This window comes from Phyllostomus hastatus, unplaced genomic scaffold, assembly GCF_019186645.2.
Source record: "Phyllostomus hastatus isolate PE091 unplaced genomic scaffold, TTU_PhHast_1.1 phas_contig_1, whole genome shotgun sequence".
Classification (NCBI taxonomy): domain Eukaryota; kingdom Metazoa; phylum Chordata; class Mammalia; order Chiroptera; family Phyllostomidae; genus Phyllostomus; species Phyllostomus hastatus.
Window position 1 is genome coordinate 6,087,246 of NW_025333498.1, and position 18,848 is coordinate 6,106,093.

General features: G+C 35.0%; 1 protein-coding gene across 7 annotated transcripts in view; it reads right to left on the reverse strand.

Annotated features, from left to right (window-relative positions):
• GULP1 (GULP PTB domain containing engulfment adaptor 1) overlaps positions 1-18,848 on the reverse strand; it is a 219,195-nt gene that overhangs the window by 41,804 nt on the left and 158,543 nt on the right. For all 7 annotated transcript variants that reach the window (XM_045830886.1, XM_045830867.1, XM_045830895.1 and 4 more), the window contains exon 5: positions 5,804-5,875. In XM_045830886.1, coding sequence (XP_045686842.1) covers positions 5,804-5,875 — 72 coding nt within the window. The remainder of the gene's footprint in view (positions 1-5,803; positions 5,876-18,848) is intronic.

Consider the following 18,848-nt stretch of genomic DNA (forward strand, 5'->3'; position numbering starts at 1 on the left):
ACTGAAATTCAAAGTGTATTGAGTGTTCTGATTTGTCTAGCAATGCTACTCTCTCCCTATATTCCTTCTTTCCTCCCTCTCCCACCTTTCTTTTTAAGAAACAAAAACAAGAAGAAAAATATTATTGAAAAGAATCAGATTTCTTACCCTCTTTTAGGGCTTTAAAACGTTATTTCCTTAAGTAACATCTTTTCAGCATATGGATCATCCTAACCTGACTGAACTAGATTACTCACGAGGCAGGGTAGGGTTTCAGTTCTTTTGTGTATCATATTTATTTGCATTGTGCATCTGTCTCTAATTAAGAGCAGCTGTGAGTGTACATGGCACAGTTCAGTCCCGGAGCGGAGAGTGGCTAAAGGCCTTTTTCTCTTTTCATGGCCCTGCACTGCCACGGAGAATAATGCACTTAATGCACACACAAGTGCCTTGAAGTGTCTGCCTTGATGTGGGGGGGTTTGGGGGGTTTTTTGTAACCAAGATTCTTACATTCTGCACATGAATTTGACTAATTTGTGCTGGAGAACTTTTTTGTCTTTAAGAAACTTGCTCTATTTTGGTGAAAATCATTAAAGCTCTCACCCAAATAAAGAGGACTAATTTTGTTTCTTTTCCCTTCATAATCTCTTTCCTGCATTGGCATAATTAAAACAATTTGGGGATGTTCACATGTGAAGGCTTACAAAATAAATCCCTCTACGTGAACACATCTGAACGAAGTCATTCCATCTTGGGCTGCACAAGCATTCTAAGCTGGCTTCCCAGGATTCTCTTTTTCAGAAACAGACAGTGAGCAGTGGCTTTGAGGCTTTTCCTACATCTGGACACAACCATTCCTGTGACCTCTTTTAGTTTCCAAAAAGTCGATCACAAATCAAGCACTAATATTAAACTTGTCTGTTGAAATATTTATTTTCTGCCAGGACAACGAAGGAAAGAAAGAATGAAATAATGAAGAAAGGAAGTAGGAGTGGGAGATATAAAAAAGAGAAGAGGAAACATAAAATGATATAAAGAAAAATAAACATGGAATATCTGATCTAAGGCTCGGGAAGCCTTTTCGTCTGTTTCATATCAGAATAAGTCATTGTGATCAAAGGTTCTTAGGTCACCCAATCCAATGCCTTGGTCCTAAAATGGATCTGTAGCAATCTGGTTTTACAGCTACCCACCACCAAATAACTCTTTGCTTCTGCAAACAGATTTTTGGCATTTAAAAACTAAACTCCTCAGTTCTATCTTCGTGTCTTGCAAAGTTTAGACTGGTTATTTATCAGCCTTGACTGTTGCACAGATGTCGTGAGACACTTATGCCTAAGGTTATATTCACTCAATCTACATTTTAAATCACAGTACAATATTCTCTTTCAACCCATTGTTTCTGAAGTTTAAGATTACTATATTCTATGGTTTGCATGCTCTGTCTAACTCTAAGTCTCTTTTCTTACTTATAGACCTCTTAACTGTGTTTCAAAACACATGTGGGAACTTACATGTGGAAGACATGCTCATCATTTTTTACTTATATTATAGTTGTTTTGCTCCCTATCTACTACTTGAATGTTAATGTTTGAAGAGCCTGTTTGCAAATTTCTTTCCATTTTAGCTTCAGTGGATTCATTTCTTGGTCATCCAGATAGTGATCTACTTTTAAAATTTGCATACAACAATACCAAATAACAATTATTCAAATTAGGCAAAACCTCAGCATCCTGGAGGATACAACAAATGAACAAAACAAGCCTTTATCACATAAAATGATGGGAAAGGGATGACCTATTACTTGAAATACATAAAGCACTTGGTTAAATATATGTGACTGGTAAGTGGAACAACTAAAGAAAACTTAAAGGTTTTCAATGTCATCATCATGCAATTTCTATTCATTTCTCACAGGACTTTTAAAAAAGTGAAATCTAACTTTATTACTAATGAGATGTATATTATTAATATTAGGCAAGAAAATTAATAAATGTATTACTTTGGGCCAAATATTCTGAGCTACTCTTTCTCTTTGTGGTTCTTATATTAATTTATTTAAAAGTATTCCTATTAATGCAACAGGGAAATCTTTTATGTATGTATATTTGTAATTAAATTAAGTTCTAACCATTTTATTAATTAAATGACTCGTTATGGAGACAAAAGCAGAGTGCCACGTCAAGGGGATGTACCGCTCAAGCATGGGGACTGTACGACAGTACAGTGTTGTATTGTTACAACACTGCACTGTGGATCTGAGAGTTGCTGGTAGCAGATCTGAAAAGTCCTCATCTGGTGACAGATGTTAACTGGACTTACTGTGATCATAAAAACAAAAACAAAACAGAGTGTCATGTTAAACAGAGAAAATGAAGTAAAACAAAAAAACCGCTGGACCTGGATTTAGCATAACTTCAGGGTTATTCCCAAGAACACGTTCCTTCCTTATGATATAAATTGAGTCCTCTAAAATGTATACTAGTGGTACTCATAAAAATAAATAAATACTAATAAAAATTAAACCCACTACAGTGACACTGATATTAAATATATAGAAGTTTAAAGAGTTTTTACATTTTGGAAAAAATGGTATTTTCTTAAATTTCAAACTAAAACAGAATCAAGAAATATGTTTTTCTGAGAAACACAGAATCTCAAAGTAAATATAAATAAAATACTTAACAAATAAAGTAAAACTACACTGTAGTGGATAAAAAGTAGTCAGAATACATATGTTTAAGAACACTAAGCAGCAAATTAAAATGGGGGATGTGTACTCAAAGTAGATTTAATGAGCAGATTCCTTTAATTTTCAGTAGAGCCATAGCGCCATCTTCTGGCCATTACTACCTGACACCAGAATTAAAGAAGAGCCAGGATCTAAATATATTCTTTTGAGTTGTGGCCTCTGACAAACACAAAGAAATAAATTAAAAATGCATAAAAAACATTTGTTTATTAATTTCCATTGGTTCCTGAATTATTACCTTCAGATATACTTTCCTGATCTACAAAATTTTTGCAGCCAGCCAGGTAAAGACTGCTTTTTACATATATATTTTTCTGGAAGATACTTGAAATACAAAGCTACTATCAACTGATTGTGCATTTTTAAACTATACCACCTAATATTTTTTCTTACTGTAAATCACATTCCTTTCTTAACAGAGTATATTTTCAGACATAACACCACATAGGAACTGCATAAAAAGTCCCACAAAAGTATGGGCTGGAGCAAAAGTAAGTTTACAATTGCGCGTACACAAAGCACAGAGTTTATTCTTGCACTATTATTTTTTAATTATCGTATTATTTTCCATCCAAACAACCATAAAACTACTTTGCCCCACATTGTATATAAAAACCAGCTCTGTTTAGAAAGCATTCCATTTCAAATATCTCCTTACATTTTATGTAGCCATTATGTAATTGAATCCTTTTGGTTGGGGATTTGGGTTGACTAAATAAAGAACCTCCTAGGCATTAAGAAACATTAAGTATAAATACCATTATTCTGTTACAAATATTCTGATTGTAGTGAAGTTGGACTCCTGCCCAGAGTATGAAACATCTGAACATTGAAATAGAATCTTATTCTAAATGTTGTCCGTAAACTGTGAGACTTTTAAACATCTCCATTAGTACTTTAAAGTATTGGCCAAAAAATGGAAAGTCTGAATCACTACCTGATGAGTAGTAGAAAGAAATGGTTGGCTAGCTTTTTTCCCAAATGAGAGTGATAAATAACATTGTGGGACCTTTTAGCATATTTTCTTATAACATTAGATAAAATATATGTATATAAAATGAATAAAAATATTCTCCAATTTTATTTCTTCACCCAGATTACAAGTCATCCCACTTCAATTTTTCCTCCATTTAAACACTCACAGTGGGCCTAATATGACATTCTCAAAGCAAAACAATCCTTTCTATTGTCCATGACTTTGTCTAGCACAATCAAAGCCTGACTAAATAGAGTTAGAAGAGCTGTTTCTCAAAAAAAAAAAAAAAATGTGAGAGCATCTACAGAGAATAACAACGGTATAAACAAAGTCAGTCCTTACTTAACTCATCAACAGGTTCTTCAAACAATGGTGAGACAATTAATAATGCAACCAATTTTACCATAGGCTAATTGACAGAAATCATAGTTATGTTCCTGTGGCACCTCATCAATATTATAACGAAACAACATTAAACAAAGTGACGTTACTTGAGGACCTGTGGTTGTAGTGGTATGTTAGATTTTCTTAAGATAAAGATGAGAACTCTGATGGAAGCAACCAAGTGTTCATTGATGAATGAATAGATAGAGAAGATATGGGTGTGTGTGTGTGTGTGTGTGTGTGTGTGTGTGTATCACTCAGCCACAAAAAAAGATGGCAATCTTGCCATTTGAGGCATGGATGGACCTTTAGGGCATTAGGCTGAAGTGTCTGCAGAGAAACACAAACACTGTATGGTTTCATATGTAGAATCTAAAAAAAAATTAACTGATAGAGACAACAGATCAGTAGCTGCTAGAGGCAGGTGATGGGAGGCGAACAAAATGTGTACAGGTAGTAAAAAGGTACAAACTCCCAAGTAAAAATAAGTAAGTCCTGGGGATGTAACTTACAACATAGTGACTATAGTTAAAAATATTGTATTATATATTTGAAAGTTGCTAAGGACATAGATTTTAGTTTTCATCACAAGAAAAAAAATTCTGTGTGGTGACAGATGTTAACTAGACTTACTGTGATCATTTCACAATGTATACAAATATCTAATTATTATATTAAAACTAATGCAATGTTATGTGTTAGTTATATGTCAATATACAAGATGAGAATTCTGCTGAAGGAGATTTTAAAAATCTTGCTTTCAGTGAAAACAATGTCCTTTAGGATTGGATACAATCAGAAAAGACATGCTAAGATGTGCGACATCTTACACAAGATTTTCTCAGGAAACTCGCTAATTGCGAGTATGTGAGGTTGCTTACTAAATGCCCCTTTCTGCTCTTAGTCTCACCAGTCCCCATGTCTGCTCATGGACATGGTCAGATCCTCTTGGGTTTGTCCATTAAGCCAGTGTTAACCTACAGTGTCACTGCAAAATTCTACTTTGGAATCAATTCGAATTTCACACTTTTTTAAAAAATTGTTATAGATTGAATTTATTGAGAAGTTATTATGTACCAAGATTTGACACATTTCCTTTAATCATTTTTTAAATTTTTCAATTACAGTTTACACTCCATATTATTCTGTATTAGTTTCTGATGTAAGTACAGTGGCTAGATGATCATGTACTTTAGAGAGTACTCACCTAGCCTCATACATAGTGATACAATATTATTTACTATAGCCCCTGTGTGGTAATTTACATCCTTGGGACTGTTCTGTAACTATCAATGAGTATTTCTTAATGCCTTCACCTTACTTCACACTTTCAACTGGATATGACATTCTAACTATTAGAGATAATTGTTACACCATTACTAGTTTCTGAGTTAGGGCATGAGTCCACATTGTCCAAACAAAGTAAAGGCAAACTACAGAATGTCAAAACTTATGAAATATCACCATTACATTTTTTTGTTATGTATGAGAAATTACACTTAGAAAAATATGAAGTGTGCCATATTGAGAAAAATAATTATGTGTACACACTTATTATTAAATAATGACCTTCCTTGGCCTGGTGACATTTATTCAATAGTCCATTTTTTAACAGGGTAAAGTCATACCTACCACCAAGTTATTCATGCTTTGAATTTCCATTAACCACTGATGACTAAGACGGTATCATTTATTCGAAGGGCTCTCCCTACCTTTAGTTTTCTTACAGCGTCTCTGACAACTTCTGTTCCTTTGGGCTGCTCCACTTCCGTACTGCCAAGAAACTAAAAATTTTCATTTGTGAGACACAGGCTTTACTCCATTATAGATCATTAAATCATTTTTGAAATATAGCAGGGTATAATAGAATGATGAAATAGTAATGCAAATCCAAAACCTAATTAAACAGAAAAGTTATTAATTTATATTATTTTGAATCATATGAAAATGTCAAGCTAGTCAGCAAAAGACAGATACCATAAGACCTCTCTTATAACTGGAATCTAATGAACAAAATGAACTAACAAGAAAAATAGAACCAGAGACATGGAAACAGGGAACAGACTGACAGCTGCAGGAGGGGAGGGGGGAAAGGGAAATGGAAGAAGGAAGAGAAAGGGACCAGTCAAGGAATGAGTATGAATTACTCATGGATGTGGACAATGGAGAGGGAGTTGACTGTGGGGAGAGGGGTGGGCTGCGTGGAGGGGGACAAAAGGGGAAAAAAGAAATTGGGACAACTGTAATAGAATAAACAATAAACAATTTAAAAAGGCAACATATTATTTAATCACATAAAGTTTTACTATTCAAAGATTTTTTTAAATGCATTTTCCAAGCCCTGGCTGGCGTAGCTCAGTGGATTGAGTGCAGGCTGCAAACCAAAGCATCACAGGTTCGATTCCCAGTCAGGGCACATGCCTGGGTTGCAGGCCACGGGCCCCAGCAACCGCGCATTGATGTTTATGCTCTCTCTTTCTCCTTCCCTTCCCTCTCTAAAAATAAATAAAATCTTAAAGAAAAAAATGCATTTTCCTAAATATTTTACTTGCAGATGTTTACTGGAAAGAAAAACGATACTTCATTGAGCCCAAGGGAATAAAGTTGACTTCAAAATTTAAAATTTAAAACACATTAAAAATGAAATAGTTTTCTGTAAACTCAAGGCATATAAATGCTTATTTGTTACTGTATTTAAATGTCAACAGTGCATTTGAAGATATTAATATAGTTTACTAGAGTTTATAACCTCAAATAATCATTTTTCTTTGTTTTTCCAATTATAACACTCAGATAGCAAATAAAAATTTAAAATACAAACTTCTAAAATTCCCAATATATACCATCCGTCAAAGCTGTAAGCTAAACTACATTAAAAAATAAAACGCACTTGATCTACAATTTTCCTGTATTTTCAAATATCCCTGAAGGTTTATGGTTAAAAAATGATCTATCAAAAGTTTCATAATGATTAATGCATTGTGCCCTGGCTGGTGTGGCTCAGTGGACTGAGTGTCAGCCTGCAGACCAAAGGATCACTGCTGGTTCAATTCCCAGTCAGGGCATATGCCTAGGTTGTGAGCCAGGTCCCCAGTAGGGGGCGTGGGAGAGGCAACCACACATTGATGTGTCTCTCCCTCTCTCCCTCCTTGCCCATCTCTCTACAAATTAAATAAATAAAATCCTGTAAAAATAATTAATGGATTGTAATAAAATTTATCCTAAAGAGACATAATACCTCCTAAACAGAAATCCAATATCATAAAATATTAAGAGCATTTAGAATTGAAATGTGGGTATTTTACTCTATAAAATATTTATATATAAATAGCAAATAATCATTAAATTCATTAAGTATGTATAATCTCACACTTTTTTGTTACACACTACCAATTATACCACCAAAGTGAGTCACAAATTCATCACTTCTTATATAAATAGATATGTGTATACACTTTACAGCAAATGATTAAGTACAATCCTTTTTGTGTATTAGCTCACAAAATAGCAATGTCATAGTATCTTTTAAAACCACATTTAGATCTTCTTTCCTTCTTGAAAAAACAGCAATAACAACTAAAGAAATCAGACTTCCATTTTTCAAGTTGGGCTCTCTGTGTAACATGCTTGAGAATTACCCAGGAAGCAGGCTAAAATATAAATGCGGATTTCTCAATCAAATAAATCAGCATCTTTAAGGGTAGGGCTAGGGAATTATGTTTATAAAAGCATCACAGGTGTTTCTTGATACTAAAGTCTAAGGAACAGAATTTGAAAATATTAAAAGGTCAGAAAGACCATAGAAAGCAGATATAAAAGATGAGCTCAAAATACAGGAGATAAGCATTAAGGCAAAAAATAAAGTTTTGCTTCTCAGTTTCTATAATTCCTAATAAACTCAAAGTATACCAAACAACTGTCACTAGGACCTACATACAATATCATCAGGCACTTTGTTTGCCCAACTGAGACTTCAAGTTTGTTGTCCAGGTCTCCAAAAATACCCCTAAATTAATGGAGAAATTCTCAGCTTAAGAGGAACTCAAAACCAGTTACTAAGATGTGGGAGACAGCAAAATCTATTCCCAACACCAATATATACTTGTCACATTTCTTCTATGTCAAATGAGTACATTCAACCTTGACTACTATTTGACAGTATCACATGGGACCTTTAAACTTAGATACTGATTTAGGAGTCTAATTTAATTGGTCTGGGGCAGAACCAGGACATCTGTGTATTTTAAAATGCCCCAGGTGATTTTAATATGCCATCAGGTTTGCAAAGCACTGCTTTCAATCATCCAGAAAAGATAATGGGTTCAAGTGAGAGGAAGGGAGTTACCAAAATATTGGCTACTTAGTTCTGAGTAAGTCCATGGGGTGAACTCCTGCTCTCAACATCTTTGAATTGATCACTGAGAATTCCGCATGAGCGGGTGGTCTGTGCCAACAGGAACGGGGAGGCAAACGTAGGCTCTTCATTGGTGTCCCCCAACCAGAAGAAGGAAGTGTCTCACGTGTCATAATAGACTGTAAGGGTAACTGGAAATGTTTACAGGGAGAATATTCATAATTCAGCAGAAATGTCATGAGTCATAAGTATTATATACAAATAGGCCATATGGGAAAATTATGGAAGAACTCCAAGTACACTCTAAATGAAAAAACCTCTTGCTGTGCTCCAAGAACCTTTTAATACATTTCTTTCACACGGGCTTTAATTAAAACATCTGAGCAATGAAACACAGGGAGGAACCTTGGATGATGGTGGGAATTAAACTATAGAGACATCTCATATGGGGCTTACTAGTTAACTCAGTTTTGCTATGTAATGTTAAATGACCTAAATAGAAATAATTTTAAAACTGAAAAGTAGATTATTTCTTATAATATTTTCTGTGGTTTTAAATAATGAAAGTCATCATGATACATAGATTAAATAATTCATATTTATATGTATTCCATGTGTGTCTGCATGCAATATTTATAATACTCTTAAATATGATGCAGCATGCTGGAATAGACTCAAGGTTTAGGATCTGAAGATGTTAGAGAAGTCACTTAATCTGCCTTATCTCACTTTTGAAAACTAAGAATAATAATATGCCCTTCTTTCTTACAAAGTTTTCTGAAGATCAGTTACAGTAAGAGATGAAACAAAAACAGCCCCCTGTAAACCAGAATTGTTTATAATTAGGAGGGATGGCCATTCGTTTATTCAATGATTTAATGGATAATCCTTGGATCCACTTTGTCAGCCCTGGACCCACCTTCCCCATGCTTTGCTGGTAATGGTGCAACTCAAGACCTTCAGAAGACCTTTGGGCAATGAGGTCACTTTGTCAGTACTGAGAGCTGCAAATCCCTGGCAGTTTTTGCTTCGCTCATATCACCACATTCTTTAGCCCATGACTGGCATGAAGTACAGAGGCCCAGCCCATTTGCTTGGAGCTGGGGTAAACTCTAAGATGTAATGCAGAGCCTTACACCCATGGAATTGGGTGAGGCTAGGGCTCCCTCCACCTGACACTGTACTGTTCCTTAACTTCTTCCCTTTGCCTGTCCTGCCTTCCCATGCCCGTACTGGTTGCTCCTGGAAGTGCTCTTTTAATAAATCACTTGCCTCCCAATCTTTGTCTTGGGGTCTAATTCTGAGAGGAAATTATGTAAGACAGTGTTAAATGCTTAAATGCTTATATTTAGGAACATACAATCTAAGATACAAACCCACAAAAAACTGAAATACGTAAAAGTCTTATATATGAGTCAGAAGTAGGACTTTGGTTTTCATCTTTTCCCTCTTTGTGTGGTACCTGAAGGGTGAAAGACAATGTGGGACTGAATCAGGCTGTGGCCAAGGGATTCATCCATCCCATCCCAACCGGGTTGTTAACTCGCTGGAGAAACAAGGCCTGAGAGCTCTGGACTGCAAAATGCTAGGCCTGGCTGAGATCAGAGGTAAGGCGCCTCACTAAAACAAAGAACTAAGCCATGTCCACATGTGAAACTGAAAGTCCACTAGACCCTTCTGAGTCTAGCTCCTAGGAGAATGGCTGCTAGTCTTCTAAGGCTCCAGGTAGAATTCTTCTGTCGGCAAAGCAGCAACCTGCTTTAATATCTCCTCTAGGTGATTCTGATGCATGTGTAAATGTGAAAGCCATGTGTTCTAGGTTATTCAACATCAAACCAGATGAGGAGTTCTAGAAATAGAGAACAGGAGAAAATGAAGGAAGAAAAATATCCAACACTTCTCCAAAAATAAAGCTATGGATTTTCAGATTAAAGAATTCAGGATTATACCATTGTAATGAGTGAAAATCCACATACAAAAGCACAATACATTAGGTTCATCATCGTCACATTAGAGATAAAGAAAAGATCATAAAATATCCCAGAGAGAAACAGACAAAGAAACAAATAACCCCACAAAGGACTGGGAACATGAATGACATCAGCATTCACATCATCAATAATGGAAGAAAAACAACTTCAAATTATAAGGAAAAATTATTTCAAATTCCAAGGAAAACTAACTTCAAATTCTAGGGCAAAAGGATGACTTATAGCCAAGTGTCCATGTTATAGGGAAAGAAAAATATGCACTAAGATATGGAAAGGACCAAAAACTTTATCTTCTTTCTATGACTCAATTCTCAGTAAGAAAAGAAATAAAATAAAACAGAAGAAAAATGGAACCCTGGAAATGGGAGAGACAACAGGATGGTGCTGATAACGCCTGCAAATGTGATGGATCCAGCCACAGCAGCCCAGCAGGTTATTCCAGAAGGAGAAGAAAGTGACAAAGGAACACAGAGGAGTCCCAAGTGGTGGCTGCAGTGAGTGAAGCTTGGGAGAAAAGCTGGAGAACATTGTGCTCTTTTCATTATGAGCCTGACTGTCTAAAATGGACATAGATTACTCTGATTAAATAAAAATTAAATTAAGCCCCCAAATGATAAGTTATTGTTGCACATATTCATTTATTCTTTAAAAAACTTGTTGAGTATTTACTGAATCAAGCATTTACTAAGTGCTGGTTATACAGTAGGGCGAAATGTCCCTGTTGATTCAGACGTACAAATAGGTAGTTACAGATTAGCCATGGGGATGTAAAGTACAGTATAGGAAATGGAGCAGCCAAAGAACTTATACACATGACCCACGGACATGAACAATGGTGGGGGGAGTGCCTGAGGGAGTGTGGGGTGCTGGGTGGAAGGAGCCAAAGGGGGAAAAACTGAGACAACTGTAATAGCATAATCAATAAGATATAATTTCAGAAAAGAAGAAAATGACCCTGTCCTCATGGAGTTAAAATTCTAGTAAGAGTGAGTGAGTGTGTGTTATCAATATTTCTGTGTTTTTTCTTATGTCTAGATCACAGACAGATTTATAATATATCTTAGATGACATAAGTAAAAATAACACAGGTAATACAGCTAGAGTGGATAGAGTGTGAGTGATATTTAAAATCAAGTGTTCAGGGAAACCCTGTCTAAAAAGGTGACATTTTAATAGAGACCTGAATGAAAGGAAGAAATGAAACACATACTCAAACATATTAAGGTTAAAAGTCTCTGATGTGTCAGCTAGATAAGTAGACTCAGAACTGGGTGTGCAAAGAGGAGCATGGGAAAGCAGAGTCTGGGTAGAAGGTGTGGATTAGGGAGACCCTGTCCCTGAGATCTCAATGGAAGGCCTGAGAGGTTGAGACGAGTTCCAGAGTCATGCATCCTCAGGCAGCTGCCAGGTTTTGGAGGGAGACGAAAGGAAACAATGCTGCAAACAGGAGATGGCAACGGCGATCAGACAAATTACATCATTAATACTAACTGGGGTTGGTATTGCAAAAAAATAGAATAAAAAGAGAGAAAAATTTAAAAAGAGAGAAAAACACTCATTGAAGTTGTCAAGTTAGCAAATAAAATTATTAGATGTTGGTGTTGGTCAGAATACAAAATGGCACAGCCACTCCGGAAGAGATTGATCTGTTTTAAAACTAAATATAGGGAATTCTATGCAGCAGAAAGAAGAGCTCCTACCCTTTGCAACAACATAGATAGTGCTGGAAAGCATTAGGCTAAGTGAAATAAGCCAGGCAGTGAAAGACAAATACCATATGATCTCACCTTTAACGGGAACCTGAACAACAAAACAAGGAAACAAGCAAAATATAACCAAACACACTGAAGTAGAGGACAAGCTGACAGTGACCAGAGGGGAGGGGGGAGGGAATTTCAGAGGAGAATGGGAAGGGTTTACAGGAATAAATATACATGGATAAAAACTAGGGGAGGGTGGAAATGGGAGGGAGGTGGGGAGGGATGGGTAGGTGTGCTGGAATGGGAGTAAAGGACAGAAAAATGCACTTGAACAATGATTAAAATAAAAAAAAAGAAAAACAACCTAAAATAGATAGACAGATAGATAGATAGATAGATAGATAGATAGATAGATAGATAAAACTAAATATGGACCTATAAGACAAAAACTGCACCTTTTGGGTATTTATCTCACAGAAATAAAAACTTATGTTCATGCAAATATTCACCCACCAATGTTCATAGTAGACATATATATATATATATATATATATATTATTATTATTATTATTTTTCAGCCACAGTTGTCCCACCTTTTTCCAGTTGCTGTTTCCTGCCCCCTCCCACCCCACCACCATCAATCCCCGCCCCAGTGTCTGCGCCATGAGTCTTCTATTCATGTTCCTTGACTTGCCCCTTCCCTTTCTTTCCCTGGTATCCCCCTTCCCCTCCCCTCTGATCACTGTCAGTTTGTTCTTTATTTCAATGTCTCTGGTTCTATTTTGCTCATTTGTTTGTTTTGTTAATTAGGTTCCATTTATAGGTGAGATCATATGGTATACGTCTTTCACTGCCTGGATTATTTTAATTGGCATAATGCACTCCAGTTCCATCATAGCAGATATATTTTTAATAGCCAAACATTGGAAACAATCCAGATATCCTTCAGTGAGTGAGTGGCTACACAAATAGTAGTATATCTATACTATGGAATCCTACTCAGCATTAAAAATCAATGAGTTCTTGATGCATAAAACAACTTGGATGAATTTCAAAGGAATTATGCTGCACGGAAAATAAACATCAATCTCAAAAAATTTCTTTCCTGGGAGGTATCTACCTAAGCAAAAAATATTTGATTTTTTTTAATATTCTCCTAGAAAATGGGACAGTGGTATGTTTAACATTTTAAACTGAGTAAAAATAATTGTCTTTATGTTTAAGCAAATTTATGTCTTAGCTCCTCCATGTGGCAGGAAGAAAAACGATAATGAGGAGAGAGTATAATGTATCAAACTGTTTTTGATTTGTACGTGTAGATTCAGAGTCACATTTTTCAGTGTGGTGAAGAGCAAGTGAAAAAGTTACGTGCTCTGTGGCAAGTGATAGTGCTCAGTGCCATTTTTGTTACTTTAAGTTTTCAAACTTCTATCAATTATTTTTCTTTATAGTCTCAAATAGATAACATTCATTTCAGCATACTTTGGGCAGGAAAGGTTAGACATTAGACAAGCGTGTCTAATACAAGTGTGCATCTTGCACAATTGTAGGCTTGTGCTTTGAAGCTCTGCAACAAAATTTGTTTGCTTATGAATAAACTCTTGCATTTTAATAGTAATGAATGTTCACTATAATTAATTCAAAAACTACAAAATGTATTAATGAAAATAAGCATCAACTATTACTTCATAACCAAGAGGTAACCATTATTGAAAATATTATTTTCTATCTTTAAAGTTTGTTACAGTAAAAGTGATTTGTCTGAAAGTATTAAGCTAACTTATGAAAACAAAGAAAACCTCTTAAATTACTATATACAATTGATTGATTGGGCATTTTTGTATGTGTGTATATATGCTAGCTGAGTTATTGAAAGGGCTTATATTTAAACATTAAATATGACTCCTAAGCAATATGAATAGATAAGATAAATACAAAAAGGACATTCAGAATATATTAGACTATGAAAAGTAAAAAGATAGCAATCAAAAAATGTTTTGTGTATTCTTAGTCTATATATTGATAGGCATGACAACATGGCATATATTTTAAACAGATTTTACAAATGATAAAAGTGCATTTTAAAAACCTTTGACAAATACAGAAAAAATTTCTGATACTATAAAAAGCTAGTTATATATTCATACAAATATTCCAACCTATGTGTCTTTCTGCTCAATGCACATGAATACATAGCAGAGGTACTGACAACAGGTATTTTAGAGTCTGTAGTCTGTTCAAATTAAATACATAAAAATGTCATTTAATTCACTATTATGTGCAAGATATTTATAGACTTCTTTATTTAAAATGCTAATAAGATATTTCATGTTTGGCTTAATATTTTCTGAATTTTCCACACCTATTTTTCAATTAATTAAATGATACAGATTTTAAAAAATGAATCTCAGGTGATGCCTGTATTCATTTATTCTATTTCTCTTACTATCTTCCTTGCAATAAGCATTTTGCAAAAACCTGAGTTAAAGTTTGAGGAATCCACCTTTACATTCAAACATTCCTCAGAATTTGTCTTCTCTTTTTTCATTTGAAAAGCTAGCTTGTTTATGACTTGCTCCATTGCCAGTAGAGAGCAGTGTTGGCCATCTCATGGACTCCTTCGTGATACCTGATTGCTTGCTTCCTCAAATGCTTAATCACTCCATGAATAATGTAGGGTGTTAATTTTTAAAATGTCAGATTAATAACCACTACAATAATTAACTAAAGAGTTACTAAGCCTAACTGCTATGAAATTTGACACTATTTAACATAAAAAGAAGCTGATTTATAATGCAAATAAATGTAGTACATGTTTTATTTACATCTAACTCAAAGTATGCCAATTTTATGTAGATAATATGTTCTCTACACTATTATTTTAAATGTTAAAGGCCACTAATTTCTACTGTTTACAACATAAAAGCTTCATCTAACACCAAGTTTAAATAACTACTGGTAGCATAATGACCAATGAATATTCTAATCATTAAAAAAATAAACAGATATGTCTCTATCTTTGTAGCCAAGGTCGCAGAGCCTTAAATAGGCTATTCTCTTGGTGTTAACTTGACTGTCTATGTGTTGAAAAAAGAAGGTACTGAAACCTTCTAGCTACTCAACTGCACAAGTAGATAAGCCTTATAGGAGTCAGCCAATTTAATTTTTATAGTCTTCATTTGGCTGACTTATGATGCCATCCTGCCAAGCAATAAGAGAAAAACCATTTTTAAAAAGCACATCATTATAGTCTACTTCTAAAAAAAGAGTCAGAATCAATCAGATTTGAACCTATTACTTGATTGCCAAAACCATAATCCTGAAAAAATATAATTAAAATAAATCCACCAAAAAGAAAAGTTGTACTTCAAATTTAAAACTAGATACTCTAAAGGTTATCTTTTAAAGGAGGGCCAAAAAATTTGGAGTGGGAAAAAAAATTGTGGGGGGCTCAGTATTAAGAAGTCTACATTTTGTATTTGATTTGGTATTTAGGTTTCTCTTTTTGTTATAGTAACTTTGTAATAAATCGCATCTGTTCTTATTTTACGTGAGTATGGTCTGAATTATTTTAACAGGCTCTTGCTTTTAAAATAAGACTTTAAAGTTTAAGCCGAAACAATGCTACTTGCTATATAAACAAGAAACTCTGCTCACTGCCCATTGTGCAAGCAAGGGTCTCCCAAGCAGAGCTTTGAATCACATGGTCACAGTAAGAAAGGGCGAGTTTTTATCCTGTCCCAGAGCCAACCCCTCCAATGGTCACACCTCTTTCACACCTGAGGAGTGAGACAGGTGAGATGAAGAACAGGCCATCCACTTGTATTATTTTAAATAGCAATATTACAAAAATAAATAAGCCCTATTTAACCAGAAAACCAACATGGGCATTGGAGCAAGACCGCCTTCACAATCCATTTTCTCATCAGAGAACCACATGATTGTGCACTGTGGCGGCATCCTCATTATGTTATAGATGTGAAACAGAGGGCCAGGAAGGCGAAGTGACTTCTCAGAGTCCTGAAGCTTGCGAGTAGCAGAGCTAGGGCGGGGATTCTAGCTCTCCTAATTTTCAGACACATACTCTATTGTTTTTCTGGGTTTTTTATCTTTTTGCCATCTTAAATAAGACAGAAATAGAAGAAAAGATAATATAGTATATTGAATATATATTACTCATTTATACCACATTCATTTGGCTAATTAAGACTTATATGTTCTCTCTATTATGAGATATGCTTAAAATCTATGGGAATAAAAGATATTTGGCTAGCTTTACAGTTAGGTAATCTAAGTTACCAAATACCACTTATTTACTGAACCTCCCAGGGCCTCAGTTTCTCATTCACAAAATTGGGGTAAGCCAATCATGTTTTTGTGAGAATTAAATGAGAAAATCCAAGAGGTACAGGGCTAAATTCACTAAAATAATAAAATAACAAAATAACACTCAAAACAAGCAAATAAAAAGAGCTAACCTACCTACAATGCACTATGGAAGTGAGAAAAAAAACTATTTTGAGCCATTAGTGTTTGAATACTGGGTCTTGAGGCTGCTAGAATCTTTACCAACACAAATGCAAGTATACTTTTCTCTCAGCCTTTTATTGGCTATTTTCAAACATTTATTCTTAATTCTCATTGTAATTTAATTCAATTGTAATCCTCATTGCACTTTAATCAAATAAAACTTGAGACAGAAATTTTTAGGATATCTATACATGATATGCTTATTTGTGAATGCCTCATTTATAAGTATTTACATATACTGTTTTTTTTGTTTGTTTTCCCAGAAAGGCCAAGTACATTTCTTGTTAAATAGATTCCTAGTTGTTTTATACTTTGGGGTAGATAAGACTTTTATATTCTATTTATAATAAGATACTGCTCTACAGAAAATATTTACCCTATACTCAGGGGCCTTATCATATTCTCTTATTAAGCCTAGTAGTTTTGTGTTTTTATTTACTTTGAGCCTACTGGAATACAATTATCAATGAAATGCAATATGTTTTCTTTTTCAATATTGCTAGCAATTATTTCATTTTCCTTGCTCACTGTATTAGTTACAAAACAACAATGACTCACAGTGATAATAAGTATCCATATCTTATTCTTAATTTTCATGGAACTTAAGCTATTGTTCTAGTTTCATAGAACAATACTGCTATTGTTCTACTTCAGGTTTAAAATCTGATAAAGTGATTGTCCCAAATCTGCTTGTCTTCCTAAACTCTGTCCAAAGAAATATTTTATCTGGAGAAGTCCCTAATATTTCAAGAAATTTCTTATTTCTCCTTATCTTTTTCTTTCTCTTATGGAGAAAACATTCTTTAAAACACCCCTCCTAATTCAGGTGATAGCATTGCCAGTACTCCCCCTTTGAGATACTACATCATTATTACTATCCACCACCACCAAAGTCATCACTATAATTATTTCTATATTCTATTCCATTTGGAAAACATTTACTATGTAACATCATCATCATCATCTTTATTTCTCTGTCCTAACCTACTTCATAAGTATTCATTTCTTGTGCATCATCTTCCTGTCAAGTACAATCATAGATGCCAGGGCTTCAGCAGGGAACAAAGCAGACCCAAATCTCTGACCTACTAATGGTGCTGTATGCTACCCCTTATCTTGGCTCTTTCATTCCACAACCTGGACACTCATTTTTTGAGTACCATCTAAACAGACTGCAACAAGAAAGGTTCCAAGTAAACAATAATTGCCGTGGTGAAGTTTTCTGGCTAGAAGTGATCATTATTTGTTTGAAATCATCAGCCATTTTGGAGAAGACCTCATTCCAAGCTGTAGACAGAAGTTCTTCAAACTCAAGTATCAGTGTAAGTGATTGCATTATAAGACTTTACTACTCAAATAGCTGTCCTCGTTTCTTTATTTTTATATATATATATATATATATATATATATATATATATATATATATATATATTAAAGAGTTTATTTATTTATTTATTTTTAGAGAGAGGGGAAAGAAAAGAGAAAGAAAGGGAATGAAACATCAATGTGTGGTTGCCTCTTTGCCCTCTCCTACTGGGGACCTGGCCTGCAACCCAGGCATGTGCCTTGACTGGGAATCAAACCAGTGACCCTTTGGTTCCCAGGCCCTTGCTCAATCCACTGAGCTACACCAGCCAGGGCTGGTTTCTTTACAAAGAGAGGAAAATCTACATTTTGGGTTGGGCATAGCTCTTCCAAGTGAAAAATGAGCGTGGGTTAATGATCTTCCTAAAATGATTAATATGTCCTCTAATTCTGTGAAGCATTGCTGCATACAGGACTTTTGTTAGTGGGCTATGATGGTGTAAGCAAAGAAAACTGGATTCTGTCCCCTGGGGTTTTATCTCCTAGATTTAGAGATTCAACCACAGACATGGAAAGGCAAAGAAAAACAAATAAAATCAAACAAAAACCTGAGATCTGAAAAAGACAGAGACAAGCCTAATGCCTGACTATGAATGTACTGTCCTCTTCACTTCCATCAGGTGCCCCAGAAGCAGTGGTGAGAGCAGGCTCTGCACCAGAGCAGGCCTTCTTTTATTTAACAGATGGTTAACTGAAGGCCTACTATGTGCCAGGCAATGTTTGAGGTACTTGGATACAGTGATGAACGGAAAAATCAAAGATCTCTGTGAAAGTAGCTTAGTGGAACCCATGCCAAAGAGTATTAGAGTCACATGGA